The 20,574-nt window shown below is 46.1% G+C and overlaps 1 protein-coding gene across 5 annotated transcripts in view; it reads left to right on the top strand.

Moving 5' to 3' along the window:
* The window catches only part of LOC143817273 (deuterosome assembly protein 1-like), a 62,359-nt gene extending 45,730 nt beyond the window's left edge, over positions 1-16,629 (top strand). For 2 of the 5 annotated variants that reach the window (XM_077298532.1, XM_077298531.1), the window contains exons 10-13: positions 1,586-1,768; positions 9,874-10,055; positions 14,599-14,812; positions 15,310-16,628. In XM_077298532.1, the coding sequence (XP_077154647.1) occupies positions 1,586-1,768; positions 9,874-10,055; positions 14,599-14,812; positions 15,310-15,480 (750 nt within the window). In that variant the 3' untranslated portion in view covers positions 15,481-16,628. Of the gene's footprint in view, positions 1-1,585; positions 1,769-9,873; positions 10,056-14,598; positions 14,813-15,309 lie in introns of all 5 variants that reach the window. The other 3 variants (XR_013224098.1, XR_013224099.1, XM_077298533.1) reach the window with 3 other exon arrangements.
* The last annotated feature ends 3,945 nt before the right edge of the window (positions 16,630-20,574 follow it).

The following is a 20,574-nucleotide window of genomic DNA, read 5'->3' as shown; positions in this document are numbered from 1 at the left end:
ACACATCACTGGAATCCGTGTCTCTGTCTCCACATCATGCTGCTCTCAGATTACATAGCAAATACCTCCTGACAGATTCCCTTTTTGACTCGTGGTCAGGGACCCAAAAATCCACAAATTGTGCAGAAAGTCACAAAAAGTTATATATTGGTAAAAAAGTGAGAGTAGTTTATCAGAAGAGGGTCTGGCCAACCACGGATTAATGAAGCCTAAAGCCAGAAACAAAAACAAAAAAATGTAGATGCAAGTTCGTCTGCCCCTGCTCGCTGAAGGCAGAGATGGTATGCACTCACCGGCCACTTTATTAGGTACACCATGCTAGTAACGGGTTGGACCCCCTTTTGCCTTCAGAACTGCCTCAATTCTTCGTGGCATAGATTCAACAAGGTGCTGGAAGCATTCCTCAGAGATTTTGGTCCATGTTGACATGATGGCATCACACAGTTGCCGCAGATTTGTCGGCTGCACATCCCAAAGATGCTCCATACAAGGCAGGATGGATCCATGCTTTCATGTTGTTTACGCCAAATTCTGACCCTACCATCCGAATGTCGCAGCAGAAATCGAGACTCATCAGACCAAGCAACGTTTTTCCAATCTTCTACTGTCCAATTTCGATGAGCTTGTGCAAATTGTAGCCTCAGTTTCCTGTTCTTAGCTGAAAGGAGTGGTACCCGGTGTGGTCTTCTGCTGCTGTAGCCCATCTGCCTCAAAGTTCGACGCACTGTGCGTTCAGAGATGCTCTTAGGCCTACCTTGGTTGTAACGGGTGGCGATTTGAGTCACTGTTGCCTTTCTATCAGCTCGAACCAGTCTGCCCATTCTCCTCTGACCTCTGGCATCAACAAGGCATTTCCGCCCACAGAACTGCCGCTCACTGGATTTTTTTTCTTTTTCGGACCATTCTCTGTAAACCCTAGAGATGGTTGTGCGTGAAAATCCCAGTAGATCAGCAGTTTCTGAAATACTCAGACCAGCCCTTCTGGCACCAACAACCATTCCACGTTCAAAGGCACTCAAATCACCTTTCTTCCCCATACTGATGCTCGGTTTGAACTGCAGGAGATTGTCTTGACCATGTCTACATGCCTAAATGCACTGAGTTGCCGCCATGTGATTGGCTGATTAGAAATTAAGTGTTAACAAGAAGTTGGACAGGTGTACCTAATAAAGTGGCCAGTGAGTGTACATATAATCACTGCAGGGAAGTGGAGCACATTTGCGCAAAAATTTAGCCAATTTTTAAAAAAAAGTCACAGTTGATGAATTAGGAAACAATTGGAAACTCCAAACTGATGGGAAAAAAATAGTTGAACTGTGAACACGTAAAATAAACAAAAATAAATAAAAGAATAAGGTGCAAATCAAAAAAAGGAGAAAAACACCAAAAAAATAGAAAAAAAAAAGAGTCCCGAGTGCAATAATGAATTGGTCCAATGACTCATACGGTGTCACCACCCAGTGAGAGACCTGTGGATGGAATCAACGTCAGTACTTTATGCTCCTGTCCGGTCAGACAGGTTCCTTTTTTGAGTTGTTGGGGATTTTTATGACTTTTTGTCTTTTTTTTTTTTTTTTTTTTAAAGGTTGAAACAGATTTCTTCATAAAAGAGATCAGAGACATCAGCCTTGAACGGCTGCAGGCGGACGTCTCAGACCTGACTGAACGCCTGCATCAGAAGGATGTTACCATAGCAACCATAAGCCGAAAAGTCTCCAGACTGGAGCGAGAGTTGGACATGAAAGAGCATGGGAATGTGCAGCGGCAGGTAGGAAGACTCATCCTGTCAACAGCGGGAATGGTAACTTATGGTTGTCAATGTATTCGCGCTTTGCCAGGAGGAATAGCAGAGTGCAAAGAAAGCATTTAATTATACTGACATAAAGGTGAATATTCATCCAGTTGGCGACAGATATCTGGTGTAACACTGTTTGAAATGTTGCAAACGTTCTGTGCAACTTGGGAGTTGCGCAAAAATTGTGCCAATTTTGGGCGCTTTTTTTTTTACTGGAGTTTTTGCTGGAGGCTTCCGGCCTTCCTGAGACCAAGCCAGGTCAAAAGTGTCCAGACTTAGCTTTTATTTCATTCCCACTGCTCCACTGAATATTTTTTTTTTTTTCGTTTAGTGCGTATTTTTATGGTCTAAGGACACGCCCCCGAGGATCCTTTGAGTAACGCCCCCTTGTAACACCATGCAAATTAGCAATAAATTGAAAAGCTCCATACCTCTGGAACCGTATGTCGGATTTTGAAATAGTAAAAAATTGAATACTCGCGAAGGAGTGGAAATATTTATTATTATTATTATACATTTTTATAGCGCCATTTATTCCATGGTGCTTTACATGCAAAAAGGGGGCAAATATAGACAAATACATTAAACATGAGCAAAAGAAAAAACAAGGCACTAACAGGTACAGAAGGAGTGAGGACCCTGCCCACGAGTGCTTACAGTCTGCAGGGGATGGGTGAGGATACACGGGGAGAGGGTAGAGCTGGTTGTGCGGCGGTTCAGTAGGTTGAGGATCACTGCAGGCTGTAGGCTTGTCGGAATAGGTGAGTCTTCAGGTTCTTTTTGAAGGTTTCTATGGTAGGCGAGAGTCTGATGTGCTGGGGTAGAGAGTTTCAGAGTATGGGGGAAGCACGGGAGAAGTTTTGGATGCGGTTGTGGAAAGAAGATATGAGAGGGGAGTAGAGAAGGAGATCTTGAGAGGATCGGAGGTTGAGTGTAGGTAGGTAGAGGGGGGACCATGTTACAGATGTATGGAGGAGATAGGTTGTGGATGGCTTTGTATGTCATTGTGAAGGTTGTGGATGGCTTTGTATGTCATTGTGAGGGTTTTGAACTGGAGTCTCTGGGCGATAGGAAGCCAGTGAAGGGCTTGACATAGGGGAGAGGTTGGGGAATAGCGGGGAGACAGGTAGCTTAGTCGGGCAGCAGAGTGTAGGATGGATTGGAGTGGTGCCAGAGTGCTAGAGGGGAGGCCAGAGAGTAGGAGGTTGCAGTAGTCAAGGCGGGAGATAAGGGCGTGCACTAGTGTTTTTGTGGTGTCGTGGTCAAGGAATGCGCGGATCCAGGAAATATTTTGAGACGGTAGGAGGAGGCAAGGGCTTGGATATGTGGCTTGAAAGAGAGGGCAGAGTCGAGGATAACCCCGAGGCACTGGGCGTGTGGGACTGGGAAACGTGAGGAGCCATTGACATTGATGGATAGGTCTGGTGGAGGGGTAGAATGAGATGGGGGAAAGATGATGAATTCTGTTTTGTCCATGTTCAGTTTTAGAAAGCGAGCAGAAAAGAAGGCCGAGATAGCAGACAGACAGTGTGGGATTTTGGTAAGTAAGGAGGTGAGGTCAGGTCCGGATAGGTAGATCTGCGTGTCATCGGCGTAGGGATGATACTGCATACCATGGGATTCTATGAGCTGTCCCAGGCTGAAGCTGTAGATTGAGAAGAGTAGAGGTCCTAGAACAGAGCCTTAAGGAACACCGATAGACAAGGGGCGAAGTGAGGAGGTGGTGTGGGGGAGGGAGACACTGAAAGTTCGGTCTGTTAGATATGACGAGATCCAGAATAGGACCAAGTCTGTGATGCCAAGAGATGAGAGGATTTGTAGCAGAAGGGAGTGGTCCACAGTGTCAAAGGCAGAAGACAGGTCCAGGAGAAGGAGGACAGAGTAGTGTTGCTTGCTCTTGGCAGTTAGTAGGTCATTGGTGACTTTAGTTAGGGCAGTTTCAGTTGAGTGATGGGGTCGGAAGCCAGATTGTAACCGGTCAAAGAGGGAGCAGGAGGAGAGGTGCGAGGACATTTCAAGATGGACATGTTGTTCCAGTAGTTTTGAGGCATAAGGGAGAAGAGATATCGGGCGATAGCTAGACATAGAGGATGGGTTGAGGGAGGGCTTTTGAGGATGGGTGTGATCTTGGCATGTTTGAAGGATGAGGGGAAGACATCTGTTGTGAGTGAGAGGTTGAAGGGGTGTGTTTGGGTTGGGATGAAGACCGTGGCAAGGTTAGGAATGAGGTGGGAGCGGAGCGCGTCATGTGTGCAAGTGGTGAGATGTGATCTAGACAGGAGGGTGGAGAGATGATCTTCTGTCATGATGGAGAAGCTGGTTTTGGAGGAACAGGATTGAGCAGCTAAGAGGGGCATTGGGCGCTGTGGGCCAAAGCTTTAAAGCTTTCTCTGATCGTTTCGATCTTCTGTTTAAAGAAAGAGGCAAAGTCTTCAGCAGAAATGAGAGGGGAGGGAGGAGGTGCAGGGGGACGGAGTAGAAAATTGAAAGTGTTGAAAAGCTGTTTAGGGTTGTGAGACAGGGAGGATAAATAAAATAAAAGCAAGCACTACTCACTTATGACCCGGTGCGAGGTCTTCTTTAAGCTTTGGGCCTTTTAACACATTTGTCTTACGTTCTCAATCACTAGAGGGGGAAGATTCCTCCTGGATGCATATAAACAATTCTAGTTTTGCTCTTTAAGGGATTTTCCATTCCTTTTCTTAAAAATTGTCCAGAAGGAATGTTGCATTGTAAAATGGGAAAGATCAACTGAATGGTGGGTGGTGCAGGGAGTCCAGCACCCACCAATTATTTTTTTTTTTAACTCAAATATATTTTTATTAAGTATAAAATCACAATAAACATTTCATGTCCCCTTATGTCTACTGTCCCCTTATAAACAAACATTCCAGCAGGAAAAAACTTCCCAGAACGTTCTTCCCTCATCCCTCCCCTACCCCAATTCCAGCCAAGGCGTCCACAGTTTATCATAAAACTCCACTTTCCCTCTTTTCTGGTAAACTCCCTTTTCTAGAGTAATAACATGTTTCATCTATTGAAGGTATTCTCCTCTCGAAGGTGGATCCTCTTTTATCCAGTTTCTTGCTATAACCGTCCGAGCCATGTACAATAGTCTAGCAGTTGCTAGCTTCAAATTGTTATCTACTCTTCTCTCATCTACATATCCCAACAAACACACCACCAGTTCCCTTGGGACCACACATCTATAAGCAGCCTGATAATCACCAACCAGAAAGCAGCCAACCTCGGACACGTCCAGAGCATGTGAAGCAGTCCAGCATTGTCATTCCTACATCTAGGACACTCCCGACTGCAATCCGGCCTTCTACAAAACATCTGGAGATCTATACACTCTATGTAGGATATAAAGCTGAGACAGTCTATATGGTTCATTCAGTGACAGGTTTGGTATCCATTCTAACAGACATCCATGCTTCATCCTCTAAATGGCCCAATTCTCTTTCCTATTTAGTTCTAGCGCCAATCGGGAAACCTAGTAAAGGAGTATGTAGTAGGTCTCTGTACAAGGTGGAAATAACCCCTCTCGTTGCCCCCTCTCCACACACATACTCCAACACTAAATCGCCTTGAATTTTAAAACAGTCTCCCCTGTTCTGGGCATTAAACGCATGTCTCACCTGTGCATATTGATATCCCCCAGAAGCCCTAATACCAAGTTCCGATTGTAGCTGGGAAAATGATTTCAGCTCTAGAGCCTGATAGACATATCGTATCCCCCTGGCCTGCTAGCGCCCACCAATTAGATATTGATTCCAACAATGGGTCATCATTACTGAAGTACCAGAAAACCCCTTTAGTCATTATATAATGACAAGTTCTGCAGCTCTCTGATATACTCTGATATACTTTGTATTTCAATTTCTCACTAGTTTGAAGATCTATGCACATCCGGACACTGAAGACCCGTATGGGTCCACTACTACTCACAGCTGGGAGTTTGCAACAGCTGTTGCTTCCAGTCTAGACAATCCTCTGTTAGCCAAACAGGCCAGACTCAGCTTTTTATGCATTTTACCTGTGCCGAGCAAGACCCATTGTGATTTATAATGGTTTTTATTTTCTGACAGCAAACTGAGATCTTAAGTGTTGGGGGATTAAAACAAATAGTGCATTAGAAAGGTTTTGAGGGTTGCCACCGGTGGTGAGGGCTGCCCCCGGTGTTGAGGGTTGCCACCGATGGTGAGAGCTGTCCCCGGTGTTGAGGGTTGCCGCCAGTGTTGAGGGTAGCCACCGGTGGTGAGGGTTGCTGCCGGTGTTGAGGGTTGCTGCCAGTGTTGAGGGTTGCCGCCGGTGGTGAGGGTTGCCGCCGGTGGTGAGGGTTGCCACCAGTGTTGAGGGTAGCCACCGGTGGTGAGGGTTGGCGCCGGTGGTGAGGGTTGGCGCCGTTGGTGAGGGTTGGCGCCGGTGGTGAGGGTTGCCGCCGTTGGTGAGGGTTGCCACCGGTGGTGAGGGTTGCACCGGTGGTGAGGGTTGGCGCCGGTGGTGAGGGTTGGCGCCGGTGGTGAGGGTTGCCGCCGGTGGTGAGGGTTGCCACCGGTGGTGAGGGTTGCCACCGGTGGTGAGGGTTGCCACCGGTGGTGAGGGTAGCCGCCGGTGGTGAGAGTAGGCGCCGGTGGTGAAGGTTGCCACCAGTGGTGAGGGCTGCTACATAATTTGGAACAGAGATTACGTAATGTCACATTTCTCCCTAAATAAGGGAAGAGCATGTGGCAAAGGGGGACTTCTGGATCACGTGCAATTTGGAACTTTAGGAACACGCCAATCTTTAACAGTCTAACTACAATTCAAACGGGCTCCGTTGCAATACCAGACACTGCCCATGGAAAAGAGAGATACTGTTTTGGGATAGAAAGTGAACTTTTATATTTTCTACTTTTTCTTGACAGTTTACATTTTTTTTGTTTTCACTCCATTCCCCCTTTACTTATCGAATACGGTCTTACACAAACTCTGCAGTCAAAGGTTTACATCTCCGTCCTGCTTCTCCGATCTCATTCTGAAGCCGTGAGCAAGAAGACAGAGCTGTCAATTACGGAGGGAAAACAGGGCTGTAATTGGGCTACATGCAGCCGCCGCGCCAACATAAGCCTAACAATAGTGTATCGTGCTTTGTGCGTAGGAGGAAACCTTTGATGCCCGGAGAGTCGTATCCCACATCCAGAGAAGCTTTGTTTCCCCACCACCACCCCTCGCCGTCCCTGCGCTTTCTCGCCTCCAATGTGATTCCACATTCATCCATCCGCAGCACTGCTGAAAAGCCTACAAAGTGCCAGTTTTATCTATAAGGCCATAAAAACCGACAGCCGTGATAAATGACCGAGTGTCACTTGTTCGGCTGAATGGAGACGTCTTCAGGACGCTCATTGGCAGGTGCCGGGATGGACACTTTCATCTCTGTGTGAAGCGTTTCCAAAAGTATTTTCTATTTTTTTGCTGATAATAAATTTTCACTGAAGAATGGACGGACAGTGCTGACTTGTCTTGAATACGTCTTATTACATCGAGGATCATCTACACAAGTGAGACTTGTTTGGCCCGCAGAGTTCGTTAGGAAGATGCTCGTGTTCTTACGCTTAAACGGTCTATGAATGGTCGCCTATTCCCTTGGTAGGAGTCCTCTACCAATCTCTAGAACTGAGGAATTATGTCCTTTGTTCTCCGCTCGCCGGATGACCACAGCCAGGAGGAGATAAAAGAAGCAGCAGGTGACGCTCCATGTAAAGTCTCAGTCATTGGTGAAGATGAAGATGAATGGAGTGGCCACTCCATTTCACTCCTCCTTGTCTTGGTCGTTCAACCAAAAGAGAATAGAGGACATAAGTCGCTGAGACCCAAACTCCTCTAAAATGGAAATTAAGGGACGTGAAAGCAAAAGTCATTCCCACTGTAAAAAATATACATGGTATATATTTGGTAGAGTAGACAGAATCTCAGTGCATAGGCGTAATCACAGAACTAAGACAAAGAGAGGGACATATATTGCAATAGAAATAAAGTAATTTTGCCCCTTTTAGAGCCTCTTGCTGTTCTCAGCCTCTACAATAACATTTTTATGGTCTTATCATAGAGTATGATGACCCAAAAACACCCCTCTAGAGACAGTATGATTATCCCACTGTGCCCCCAACCCAGTGTAACGCCATGACTGCCGCCAACACAGTATGATACCCTTACAGTGCCCCCACGCAGTATGCTGTGCCCACAGTTTTTTTTCCCAAACAGTATGTTGTCCCCACAGTTGTCCTCTCTCCATACAATATATTGTCCCCATAGCCCTTACCACACAGACTATGCTGTGTACCCTCAAACAGTATGTTGTCCCCACAGTCCTCCCCCATACAGTATATTGTTTCCACAGTCCTCTCCCCAGACAGTATGTTGTTCCCACAGTCCTCTTAACATACAGTATGTTGTACCCACAGTCGACCTTTCCCCACACAGTATGTTGTCCCCATAGTTTCCCCACACATTGTTGTCCTCATAGTCCTCCTCCCATATGCTTTATGTTATCCCCACCTTCCTCTCCCTTCACAGTAGGTTGTCCCCTCAGTCCTCTCTTTTCACAGTAGGTTGTCCCCACAGCCCTTTTCCCACAGAGTATGTTGTCCTCACAGTCCTCGCATACACATTATGTTGTCCTCTCCCTGCACAGTAGGTTGTCTCCTCAGCCGTTTCACCACACAGTATGTTGTATCCACAGTCTCTCACTCCACACAGTATGTTGTCCTCACAGCCCTCTCCCCACACAATATATTGTCTCCACAACCTTCTCCCAACACAGTATTTGTCCCCCATACACGTTATGTTGTTTCCACAGCTCTTTCCCCACACGGTATGTTGTCCTCACAGCACGGTATGTTGTCCTCACAGCACGGTATGTTGTCCTCACACGGTATGTTGTCCTCACACGGTACGTTGTCCCCACACGGTACGTTGTCCCCACACGGTACGTTGTCCCCACATGGTACGTTGTCCCCACAAGGTATGTTGTCCCCACACGGTATGTTGTCCTCACAGCCCTCTCCCCACACAATATATTGTCTCCACAACCTTCTCCCAACACAGTATTTGTCCCCCATACACGTTATGTTGTTTCCACAGCTCTTTCCCCACACGGTATGTTGTCCTCACAGCACGGTATGTTGTCCTCACACCACGGTACGTTGTCCCCACACGGTACGTTGTCCCCACACGGTACGTTGTCCCCACACGGTACGTTGTCCCCACACGGTACGTTGTCCCCACACGGTATGTTGTCCCCACACATATTATGTTACCCCCACAGTCCTCCCCCACAAATTATGTTGTCCTTGGTCTCCCATCCCCACATACAGTATGTTGTCCCCACAGTCCTCCCACCAACCACAGTATGCAGCGCTCCCAGTTTCCCATACATATCATATGATGGCCACTGCACAGTGTCATGACCCCACAGTCCCCCACAGTGTATTATATATTGTAGCAGTCAGTCCATTTTATACAGACTCAAGACTGCACAGTCCTGCCCCCCCACATAGTATGATGGCCCCAAGTACTGGCTGATAAAATAAAACTACACGACTTGCTCATTTTCCCCGATGCGCTGCTACTCCCTGTACAGTATGTGCACTGAGACTCCACACAGCCAGCGTGACATTTTGACATTATTTTGCCTATTGGGTAGACACTTGGAAGCACCAGCTGAATGTCTTCCTCCGCCACCATTATGTTAAACTATATCTGCATTCTGAGGAGCGAATATCATAGAAATGAAGATGCAAGAACTAGGGGGGTCTCCACAGCGACTGTGTGGTCTGCCATTATAAGCGTTTTTTTTCCCGCCTCACATTAGCCCAAGACTTAATCTTGTCACCCCCTTTTGAACCCTCTCCAGGTCTGCGATTTCCTTTCCCAAAACGGAATCCCAAACTCCATGTGGCCAAACAAAGCATTAATGGGAGAGGGGTGCAATATTAGATTTGGATCACTGATTTTTATTTTTTTTTAAGTCCCTAAAATCTCTTATTCCTGACTATGACATTCTCACTTTTGTCCCATTTTCTGAAATCTTGAAGGTCTTGATCTCATCGGATGGACACAGTCACTTACATGAGCTGACTCTAGAACCGGAGATGGAGACGCCTCTGGGGTCCTGCTCCGATGGGCAAGAGCTGGAGGGTCTTCAGCTGGAGATGATGAAAACGTTTTCCTGGCAGAGCGGGATTACCGGGAAACTGAGCCAAGGACAACAAGACGGGTACATTTAATATTTACCAAGCTTTGAAATTAAATATCAAGACTTGTACCTGAGGTAAAATGTCCTCGGGCCATCCAAGCTCATCATACAGTTCTTACTTTTAGGACATTTAAGAACCTGCCTTCTCTTCATTTAACTCTCTATCCTCCTGTGAGGTCTCAAGACAGCTCCGCTAAAAGTGGTACAAAGTGGTACAAGAGGTGATGACGTCCTGTTGTAGCCACCTGACCACTGTAGACCGGACATGACATCATGGCTTCCTGTCCGAATGGAGACCACAAAAGTGGTCAACGCTGGAAAGACAAGAGGTTTAGAGCCAGTGTGTCTTTTAAAAACTTTTTTTGGGGAGGATGGACAACCCCTTTAATTTGAAGGGGTGGTCCACCACTCAGACAACCCCTTTTTTTAAATACTGTATTTAAAATAAAAGTAACAGATACTCGCCTCCCCCATTGGTCCCACACCAGCTATGTCGGCGACAGGCAATGCCACATGATCAGCGGGAGGTCCGTCGCTGACATCATATAAGAAGGGGGTTGTCTGAAAAGTGGACAACCCCCTTAAAAACTGTTCATCCCGATTTTAACGCTGTATCACAAGACTTACACTTTAGACAGACCCCCTGCACAAAAGAGTGACCCCTTTTTCGTGATGAACGTGTAATGCTTAACCTCCACTGCGGGGGCGCTGCAGTAAAGAGGATCAGTTTCTGAAATAGAATAATGACAGACTTGCTGTGATTTCCCATTAACTTTTTCCCAAAAAAAAAAGGCTTCTAATACATTATATGAACCCCAAAATGTGGCTTTAAATAGTACTAATGAAAAAACAAGCCCTTCAATATAAATATGACTATACATATTGCATAAAAGGCAAAATAACAGTCACTCTGAAAGCAAAAATTAAAAAATTAATATCATAAAATAGCACAGACCTTAAAAGGAACCTTTCACTTTGAACTTGCCGCCCAATTAGAGGTCAGTATGTTACAGAGCATGAAGAGCTGAGCAGATCGATATATAGGTTTGTGGGAAACGGGATAACTTGTTACCGATTGACTGAAATCCTTGCTCTTAATGGAGTCAAGTGGGCGGGCCTATGATCTGATTGACAGCCTCTCTGCATGACTGTGCATGCTGAGGCAGTTGCCAATCACTAAGCAGAGCGCTGCCCACTGCACTCCTAACATCAGAAAGAGTAAAGGAGTCCAGGACTCTTTCTGGGGTTAGGAGTCCAATGGGCGGTCCTAATCAGTGATTGACAGTTATCTGTGTATTCATAGTCCTGCAGGAAAGCCTGACTATCAGCTAGTAGGACCGCCCATTGGACTCTTAACCTCAGAAAAACTCAGTGATTGGTTTTATGCACAGTCATGTAGGAAAGGCAGCCAGTAAGACCGCCTACTGGACTCCTAACTTTTGCTCTCTCTGGTGTTACAAGTCCAGTAGGCGGTTCTGCTCAGTGATTGGTAACTGTTGGTATGCACAGTCCTGCAGGACACACCGCCAATCCATTAGTAGGACCGCCCACTGGACTCCTAGCCACAGAAAGAACAGGGATTTCAATCAATAGGTTACAGGTGAGGCAACAATGACAGATCCATGTGATATGTTTTTTCTCGGGCTGCACACAGACCCTTAGAGTTTCATCTATCCATACACACAACACGGGTCCGTGAGACTCTGAGCAGGTCCGATTCACCTCTGTTTTGTGGATCAGACTCTAGAAAAAAAAATAACTAAGCAAAATAAACTCCTAAAACAATAGAATTTTATTGACTGTATTAAAACAAACACTCAAGAGACAGTAATGATAAAATAAGGATCCGAGACCGGGCCCAAGAAGGAAAAAACTGCCTGTAAATGGACAATCCAAAACAGGCGGCATGGGCCTATCTGCCCCTAGACGTACTCTCGTCCCCGGAGGTTGGCACCCTAGTACAAATGATATGGTGCCCCGCCATTAGTGTGAATACCAGGAATACCAGATACTATATGTCACGCGCTGCAATGCAGCTCCACTAGGTGGCAATAGAGAGGAGGGAGGACTGCACACAGCATTACCAGACCTGCAAGTCAGCAGCGAGGCCACCACCAGGTGGCAGCAGAATAGTCAAAACAAGCCGGGTTGATATAAGACACTAGCACAGTACAAAAGGAATACGCAAACAGAGTTAATAACAAGCCAAATGGGTCAGTACCAGTCAGGAGCGGATATGCCAAAGACAACAGGTCAGTGTCCAAGCCAAGTCAAAACCAGTGAGTCAATACACAAAAGGGGAAAACAGAGTTGGAAAGGGAAGAGGGGATAAACAGACATGGGATCAGTAAGCAGGCAGCAGGACAAATCAGGGCAAACTGAGTCAGCTACACACGCCATAGGCAGAAACTATAACTGACATGGTCTGCAGGACACAGCTCAGATAAATAGCAAACCTGAGACCAGACTGAGGCTGAGAAAGTTAACCCCTGGCATGACCAGACCAGACAAAGGGGAAGACAGGACTCAAAACCCAGTCTGGATCATGACAGTATATAGCCAAAACAGGAAAACCTATGAAACCAATAGTGAGAGACCCCTACTACAGGCAGGACGCACTTAGGGGTACAAGATAAATTGACGACCCCATACTCTGAGTTTGATCACAATAATCGGACTGTTTTTCTCATACGTGGAAAAATTGTACGTGTGAATGAGGCCTTATACGGATATCCATATACTGACCTCTGATGGAAATTCCTCAAATATGCGGCAGACACGGTGAAAAACATTTTGGGGTGGAAATTCCAGTGTGTACAGTAAGCAGCAGGAGTTATCAAAATCCAGACACTGTAATGAGAAAAAAATGGATGCCGAATTTGTAGGTTCAGCGCAGAGTCTAATTAATCCGCAGATTTGCAGTGCACGTTTTCACTGCAGATGTTCACTGCAGATTGTGCTTAGTACTGCAGCACGCAGGGTGAAATCTTCAGCAACATTCACGTGTAACTTATGCACCAAGGTTTGTTTTTTGTGCTCCGTTTATGACCCATGAGTGCGTACCCTATAGGGTAAAACGTCTTACTGTAGGGTCGATCATGTCACTTCCAGCACTACCTGCTAACATCTGCATTAAAGGGGGCCGGTCGCTGCTGGACGGCGGGGTTCCAGCGAGCTCTCACCATGGTTACACAGGGACGTGTTCTGTCCGTACACAGATATGGATGCGAGTACATCACATTATGTGCAGTAAGAGCGGGGAGGGGGGAAACTGCCTTTTAGGAAAATGAGAAATTCCCGCTGCACCCAGAGTGGTCCGAGCCCTGCCGCCTACTTCCACATTATTCATTCCGAGCACTGAGGAGGTGAATAATGCAGATCTCTGCAGGATCCCGCTGTGAATTGCCTTTTACTGTGTTTGATAGAACTTTTGCTTTGTTCTGCCGCTTTGCCGTAAGTCTAAGGAAAGAAGTACAGGATGATGTGCAGCTCTGAAGTCTCTACTTCAGCTCGTAGTCACTGGAGCTCTGAAGTCTGCACTTCTGCTCATAGTCAGCAGAGCTCTGAAGTCTGCACTTTTGCTCATTGTCAGTGAAGCTCTGAAGTCTGCGCTTCTGCTCATAGTCAGCAAAGCTCTGAAGTCAGCGCTTCTGCTCATAGTCAGCGAAGCTCTGAAGTCTGCGCTTCTGCTCATAGTCAGCGAAGCTCTGAAGTCTGCACTTCTGCTCATAGTCAGCGAAGCTCTGAAGTCTGCACTTCTGCTCATAGTCAGCGAAGCTCTGAAGTCTGCACTTATGCTCATGGTCAGTGGAGAACCGTGACACTCCTCATCAGTGGCCTTCTAACCGCGGCTTTCCAGCAAAAACTTCCACAAATCGGAGACTACTCTCCTTAGAAGAAGGGCCGGCAGCCGTCTAAGGGACATTAGAACGTTTTTTGGGCCTGTTGACCCCATGGGCATCACAGTCCCATTCGCAACACTCGACAGGCCACTAAAAAAGACAGGATAAGTAATTGTCTGATATCTGTGTGTTTGCCTACTTATTCCACCCCCCCCCACAGTCACTGGTCATAAGAAGCCCCCTGTGGATAGAGCAGGAGTGGTGGTCCCACATACAAACTAACGCTCTATTTACTCTGGGGCTTTTGGACTCCTACATTTTTGGAACAACCCTTTTAAAGAAAACTTTTTTGTTTTACCCTTAAATGCATGAACTTTGAGCTAAAAATCATTGATGCATTTGGGGTTCAGTAAAAAAAAAAAATGGCATTTTAGATTTTTTTTTCTTCCCCTGCACATTCACAAATAAGCTGAGAGGAGCTGAGAAAAAAATGATAAAGGATACAAGCTCTCTTTTCTGATGGAGACTCCGCTAACTGATTCTGCAACCTGCAGCAGCAGACACTGAGAATATAGAACCCAATAGTAAAATTTAATTTTCGCCCAAAATGCATGCATTTACATAAGAATGTTCCCCTCAGGTGGACCGCCCCCTTAAGCTTCATGTTCTCAGTCCCATCCAATCCATAGATCTCATCCAGCTTTTCTATCCTTTTATCTAAGATCAAGTGAGGAAGATGAAGAGACCCCAAAGATGGCTGATGATGACACAAATAATAATGTCAGCAGCTACCGCCCCGGTGACGGTCTGCTGACAGACCACGAATGTCTGGACTTCATCCTCCCGAAATTAAGGAATCACCAGCACTTTCCTGAGATGGATCTCACCGACTTCTCCCCCTCAGTCTATGATCAGTCAGGAGGCTCTACTGCAGAGGTCAGTGCCATTACTTGCCAGTTTAGAAGGAATGTAACTGAATGGCTGCACAGTTCTCTCTAAGATTGGTCTGAGTGATTCATGAGCGCTCTGCCCAATCATTGAACAAGAGATCAGGAAGTCTTCTCTTTCCCTGGGAGGGGGGGGTAGCTTCGGAGCTGCGTGGCCGCTCAGTTTAGAGGGAATAGCGCTCTATGAACTGAATGGCTGCACAGTGCTCTCTATGATCAGACTGAGCGATTCATGAGCGCTCTGCCCATTCTTTGAACAAGAGCACATTTTTCCTGACCCTCTCCTTGTTTCTGAGCTGTTTGGTGCCCATGATGAGCAGATCAAAGGTGGACCTAGACGTGTAAATGGGACAGAGAAGCCCCAGGAGCTCCGCGTCACAGGGTCGGTCCCATACTGACTGTATATTCCTGGAAGTTCCCTTTACAAGGTTTCATTCTATAAAACCCCGATGATAAGCCGTTCTGCTCCGTCTTGTTGTATTTCAGCAATCCTTTGTATCGGCCGCAGAGAGGTTCCTACAGGAGGAGAACCGACGAGCCCGGGACTTTGAGGACATCTTGAACTCGCAGATTGAAGAACTTCAGCGACATTCTGAGCACACGGTAAAGAGATGCAGATCTTGGGGCCACGGCGACTGTCCCCCTGCATCGTCCTGACGGGGACGGAGGAGACATCTGCAGAGGTCACCTGTGTCCGGGACTCACGCAGAACCTTGTGTCGCTTAGTCTCTGTATATTGTGCACCTTCTGGGTCGATTAGTCATGTTGTATTTTTATTAAAGATCTCTGCTTTTTGTCATTAAACAGAGACCATCGTTTAATCCAATCCATTTTAAAAGGTCCAAGATCCCAGCCCAATATCTAGTAGGGGTTATAATAATAATATTAGCAAATACCTTCAATTAGAAATGTAGCATAGTTCTTCTGATAAGCTATGTCGCTTACCTCATGTGCAGGGCATTGGAGTAGCTTAGGTATCCATGTTACAACCACTAACAACTTACTGTTACTACATGAGTGGTCGTAACTATGGATACCCAAGCTACTGCAATACCCTGCACATGGGGTAAGCGACATAGTTAATCAGAAGAACTATACTACATTTCTGATTGTAGGTATTTGCTGATACTATTATTCCACCTACTACATATAGGGATAGGATCTTGGAGATAGGAATCATGTGATGCACCGTTCGTTACAAGACGTGGCTCTGATAAGGCGCTGCCACCATCTGTGCATACCCTGGAAGGAAACGATTATAGGCTTCCATTGAATAACAGCAAGCGGAGATGTTATAAACCCTAGTAGTTTGCCTGTGATCGGAAAATTTATGTCGGCATCAAAATTATCATAATCGGCAGCACATCCACACATGTCACATGGAGATGTGCTGCCGAAAACATGATTCTGTATAGGGACACAACAATCTACTGCCCCACAGTGATAACGTTTTTTTAATTTTATGTAAGTAAGGAATTAATTGCTAAATGATCTGCAATTTTCTGTTACTTTACACCTGTAAAAAACATTTTCAACTTTGCCTGTAAAAGAAAAATGTTGACTTTTCCCACCATTATTAAGATTTCTGCTTCTCAATGACTGGAACCACCAGAACGTTTCATTATGGGTTTCCCGCCTTGTAAGTTCAGCACGCGACATTAATTTCCTACCGATGTGTAGGTGGCATGGGGTAATTTTATGTAAGCATTGTATAATCCGTATATTTTTTAGGATATGTGTTTTAAAAAAAAATGTAAATCTATGCCACATTAAATACAATGTACAGGTATACCCTCTCCATATTTTATAATGGTGTTTTGTTTTTTTGCCATGTGTAGACAACGCGTATTCTCTATTCTCATACAGAGCTGCATTTAAGTCCAAACATGGAGCATTAAAGGGGTTTGTCGCACAAGGAATAATAATAACTTCCACAATTGTAGGTGTTTAAAAAAAAAAAAGTGTTCCTGTGCGGAGATAATCTTATAAATGTGTCCCTGCTGTGTACTGTGTAATGGCTGTGTCTGACCATGCAGGGCTGCTCCAGTACATGGCAGGCCCCTGGGCAGGGAAGGAAACATAAGAGAGTATACAGACAGGACAGCAGGCGATCGCAGCTGATTCTGTCTGTGAGGTAACACATGTTTAAAAACAAGCAACATATGTTTTACCTCACAGAAAAAAATCAGCTGTGATCCCCAGCTGTCCTGTCTGTATACTCTTTTGCTTCCTCCCCTGCCCAGGAGCTGGGGTATGATCGGACCATGTTCTTGTGCCGTCAGACACAGCCATTACAGTACACAGCAGGGGCACATTTATAAGATTCTGTCACACTATGGCGGTCTTCGGTAAGAAAGGGGGGCCTCAAACTGTCCGTGGAAGTGAGTCCCTATCTATCCCTGTCCCAGGGGTACTCTTGAAGGTAGATAGGCCTGGGTCTCCTACCTTAATGTGCTCCTGTTAAACCCTGATCTGTCCCCTCCTCCACCCCATGAAGCATGGGACAGAAATATAAGGTAAACAAGACAAAGACAAAATAAGGATAACAGAAATCAACAAACATGCAAACGCTCACCGAAGATAGAGAGGCATATGGGGGAGGATAGGAATGTACCAACCAAATGGGGAGGAAAGCATACACCCCAAAAAATCCTGCAACAAACCACAGTAGCAACAATGATCACCAATTCAACACAGCCTCTCCAAGGAGCTAGGAAGCGGCACTTTCACTTTCAAGGCAGAGAAGGTCTGGCCAGGTTTTATAGGGAGAGGTAATGACCAGATAAGAAGCTGCTGAAATGGAATAGCAAGTTTCTGACCAGCATAGAAAGGGTCGTTAACTTCTTCAGCACTAAAGGAAACCAAATCCATTTAATATGGGACACAAACACACAGGCTGTGATTCACAATACATAGTGATCTTCTAACCCCAGCTCTCCCTGGAGGACGTGACACACTCCTGACATTATCTCAGCACAGGAACATTTTTTTTTCAACACATCCAGTTGTGAAACTTATTTTTATTCCAAGAGCTATTGATTAAATTTAACTTTTGTTCCTGGGACATCACCTTTAATGCTGGATTTTAGTACAAATATGGCAGCAGATCACATTCTCTGCACCACTGGTGACCATCTACAACATAATGAGCATGCTCATATTTCCACGCGGTCTTTTTTTTCTACTATGTGTGAATTGGGTCCAGTACGACAAAGTACAGCGGACCTCATCAGTCGTGTGACAGATACAGCAGAGCATTGAGGCTTCTGTTAATAAAGAAGTTATAGCACAGGTGTGAACAGAGTCTGAAGTTGCCCTGATGCAACCCCAATAATGCTTTTCCGAGCGTTAACGTGTGTTCAATGTGGAAAGGAGAGAAAGACGTCACTTAGAGAAATAGGATCAGATGGTTCAACTTCTACTGCCTGAACCTTATCTGCCCCAACCTCCTACATCTGGGGAGACTAAGAAGGCAGGATCAGCCAAATTTAGGCCGTCTTTATTTTTGCGCAATGTGCCTGGATGTAGTCACGATGGGAATGCTCACATACAAGTTGCACACTTACAGTCCCGTGCCGACGAGTTGCTTTTCCTAATGTATGTATCACGTTATCTCGCAAGTTATGGATTGCTACATGTGTACAGGTTCAGAACCAATAACAGTACAGGAATACATTCCCAGAACCCCCCTCCCATCAGTGCAAGAATACATCACCAGAACCCCCATCACTATATACTGTAAATACCACCCCAGAACCGCCCATCAGTGCAGGAAAACATCACCAACACCCCCATCACTGCAGGAATACATTGCCAGAACCCCCATCAGTACATGAATGCATCACCAAGCTTAGTACAATGAACAATTGCAGTGTCAGGTCAGCCCTATGTACAATTGTATCTCATGAACCTGCAGCTCCCAGTATGTGTTTACCAATGGTAAGGAGATACTGGGTTTTGTTGTTACCAGTCATCAAGCTGTGGACTGTACAGGAACCACAGTACTGATGAGATGTAGTTTGTGTCACGAATAAATATTTACATCCAGGTACCTTATAGGAGGAGTTCTTTTTTTTTTTTTTCCCTCTTCTTCATCTTGTACAGATGCCATGATGACTTTTCCCATCCACAGCTCGTCTCTGCAAACTTGCTTCTTCTCCTGTCTTCTACAGCACATCCCGACATAATGCCCTTTGCTATGCTCTCAAACAAAATATGACCCTCACACTGTCCATCTCATAGTACATTTCATGCACACTTATTTCCTCCACACTGTCTGCCCTTATGAACTACAACCACCATTTTCTGCCCTTATCAGATATATCTGCCACACTGGCTGCGTTTATTAGCTATAACCCCCTCACCATTGACCCGGATTAGCTACAACCACCATATCCCCCACCGCTCTGCTCCCTTTCCATACTATGAACCTTCTTCACACTGTCCTCTTCTAACCCCCACTTGGAATACTGTCATCTCCTTTTTGAGCCCTCACATTGTCCCCCTACCTTCTCTCTAGAATGTGCCTCCCACTACTCAGTCTCTATATAGTGCCTCCTCTCACTTTTCTCTCCCGGCCTACTGTCCCCTCACATTATTCCCTTCTTAATGTCACCTCACAATTCGTTCCCCCCCATAGTGTCTCATTACACTATTACCTCCATGGAACATTATGCTTTGGGGGTGTTTTTTGGCACACAGAACAGGACAGGTGTTGACTTAATGTTCGGTGGGTGTCCAATTGCTGGGACCTGCACCGATTGTCACAATGAGGAGACTTTTATCTACTCTAAGGGTACCGTCACACAGTGGCATTTTGATCGCTACAACGGCACGATCCGTGACGTTCCAGCGATATACTTACGATCTCGCTGTGTCTGACACGCTACTACGATCAGGGACCCCGCTGAGAATCGTACGTCGTAGCAGATCGTTTGAAACTTTCTTTCGTCGTCTAGTGTCCCGCTGTGGCGGCATGATTGCATCGTGACAAAGGTTGTATACGATGTGCGTACAGTAACCAACGGCTTCTACATCGCAAATACGTCATGAAATTATCGCTCCAGCGCCGTGCATTGCGAAGTGTGACCGCAGTCTACGACGCTGGAGCGATATTGGAGCGACGCTGGAGCGTCACGGATCGTGCCGTCGTAGCGACCAAAATGCCACTGTGAGACAGTACCCTTAGGGTATGTGTCCACGTTCAGGATTGCATCAGGATTTGGTCAGGATTTTTCATCAGTATTTGTAAGCCAAAACCAGGAGTGGAACAATTAGAGGAAAAGTATAACAGAAACATATGCACCACTTCTGCATTTATCACCCACTCCTGGTTTTGGCTTACAAATACTGATGAAAAATCCTGACCAAATCCTGATGCAATCCTGAACGTGGACACATACCCTTAGAATGGATCGCAAACTGCATTTTCAGGGGCCGCACCCCTCATTCCCTATGGGCTGTGCTCTGCTTTTTCCGGCAGCCCTATAGAAAACTAAGGCTAGGTTCACATTGCGTTAGGGCAATCCGTTAAGCGCATAGTTCTAGCGAATTGCGCTAACGCAATGCTTCTCTAGGGTCCGCGTTCGGCGTCCCCGCTAGCGCAGATCCCCGATCTGCACTAGCGAGGAACGGACCTCGGGCGCGCCGCGGACGCTGCAAGCAGCGTCCGAGGTCCGTCACGCAAATGACGCGACATCGCTAGCGCCCGCCCAATGTGGGCGTGCGCTAGCGATGCGCTCACCATTACAG

The sequence above is a fragment of the Ranitomeya variabilis genome, chromosome 3 (genome assembly GCF_051348905.1).
Source record: "Ranitomeya variabilis isolate aRanVar5 chromosome 3, aRanVar5.hap1, whole genome shotgun sequence".
NCBI lineage: Eukaryota > Metazoa > Chordata > Amphibia > Anura > Dendrobatidae > Ranitomeya > Ranitomeya variabilis.
This window is presented reverse-complemented; position numbering and strand designations above follow the sequence as displayed.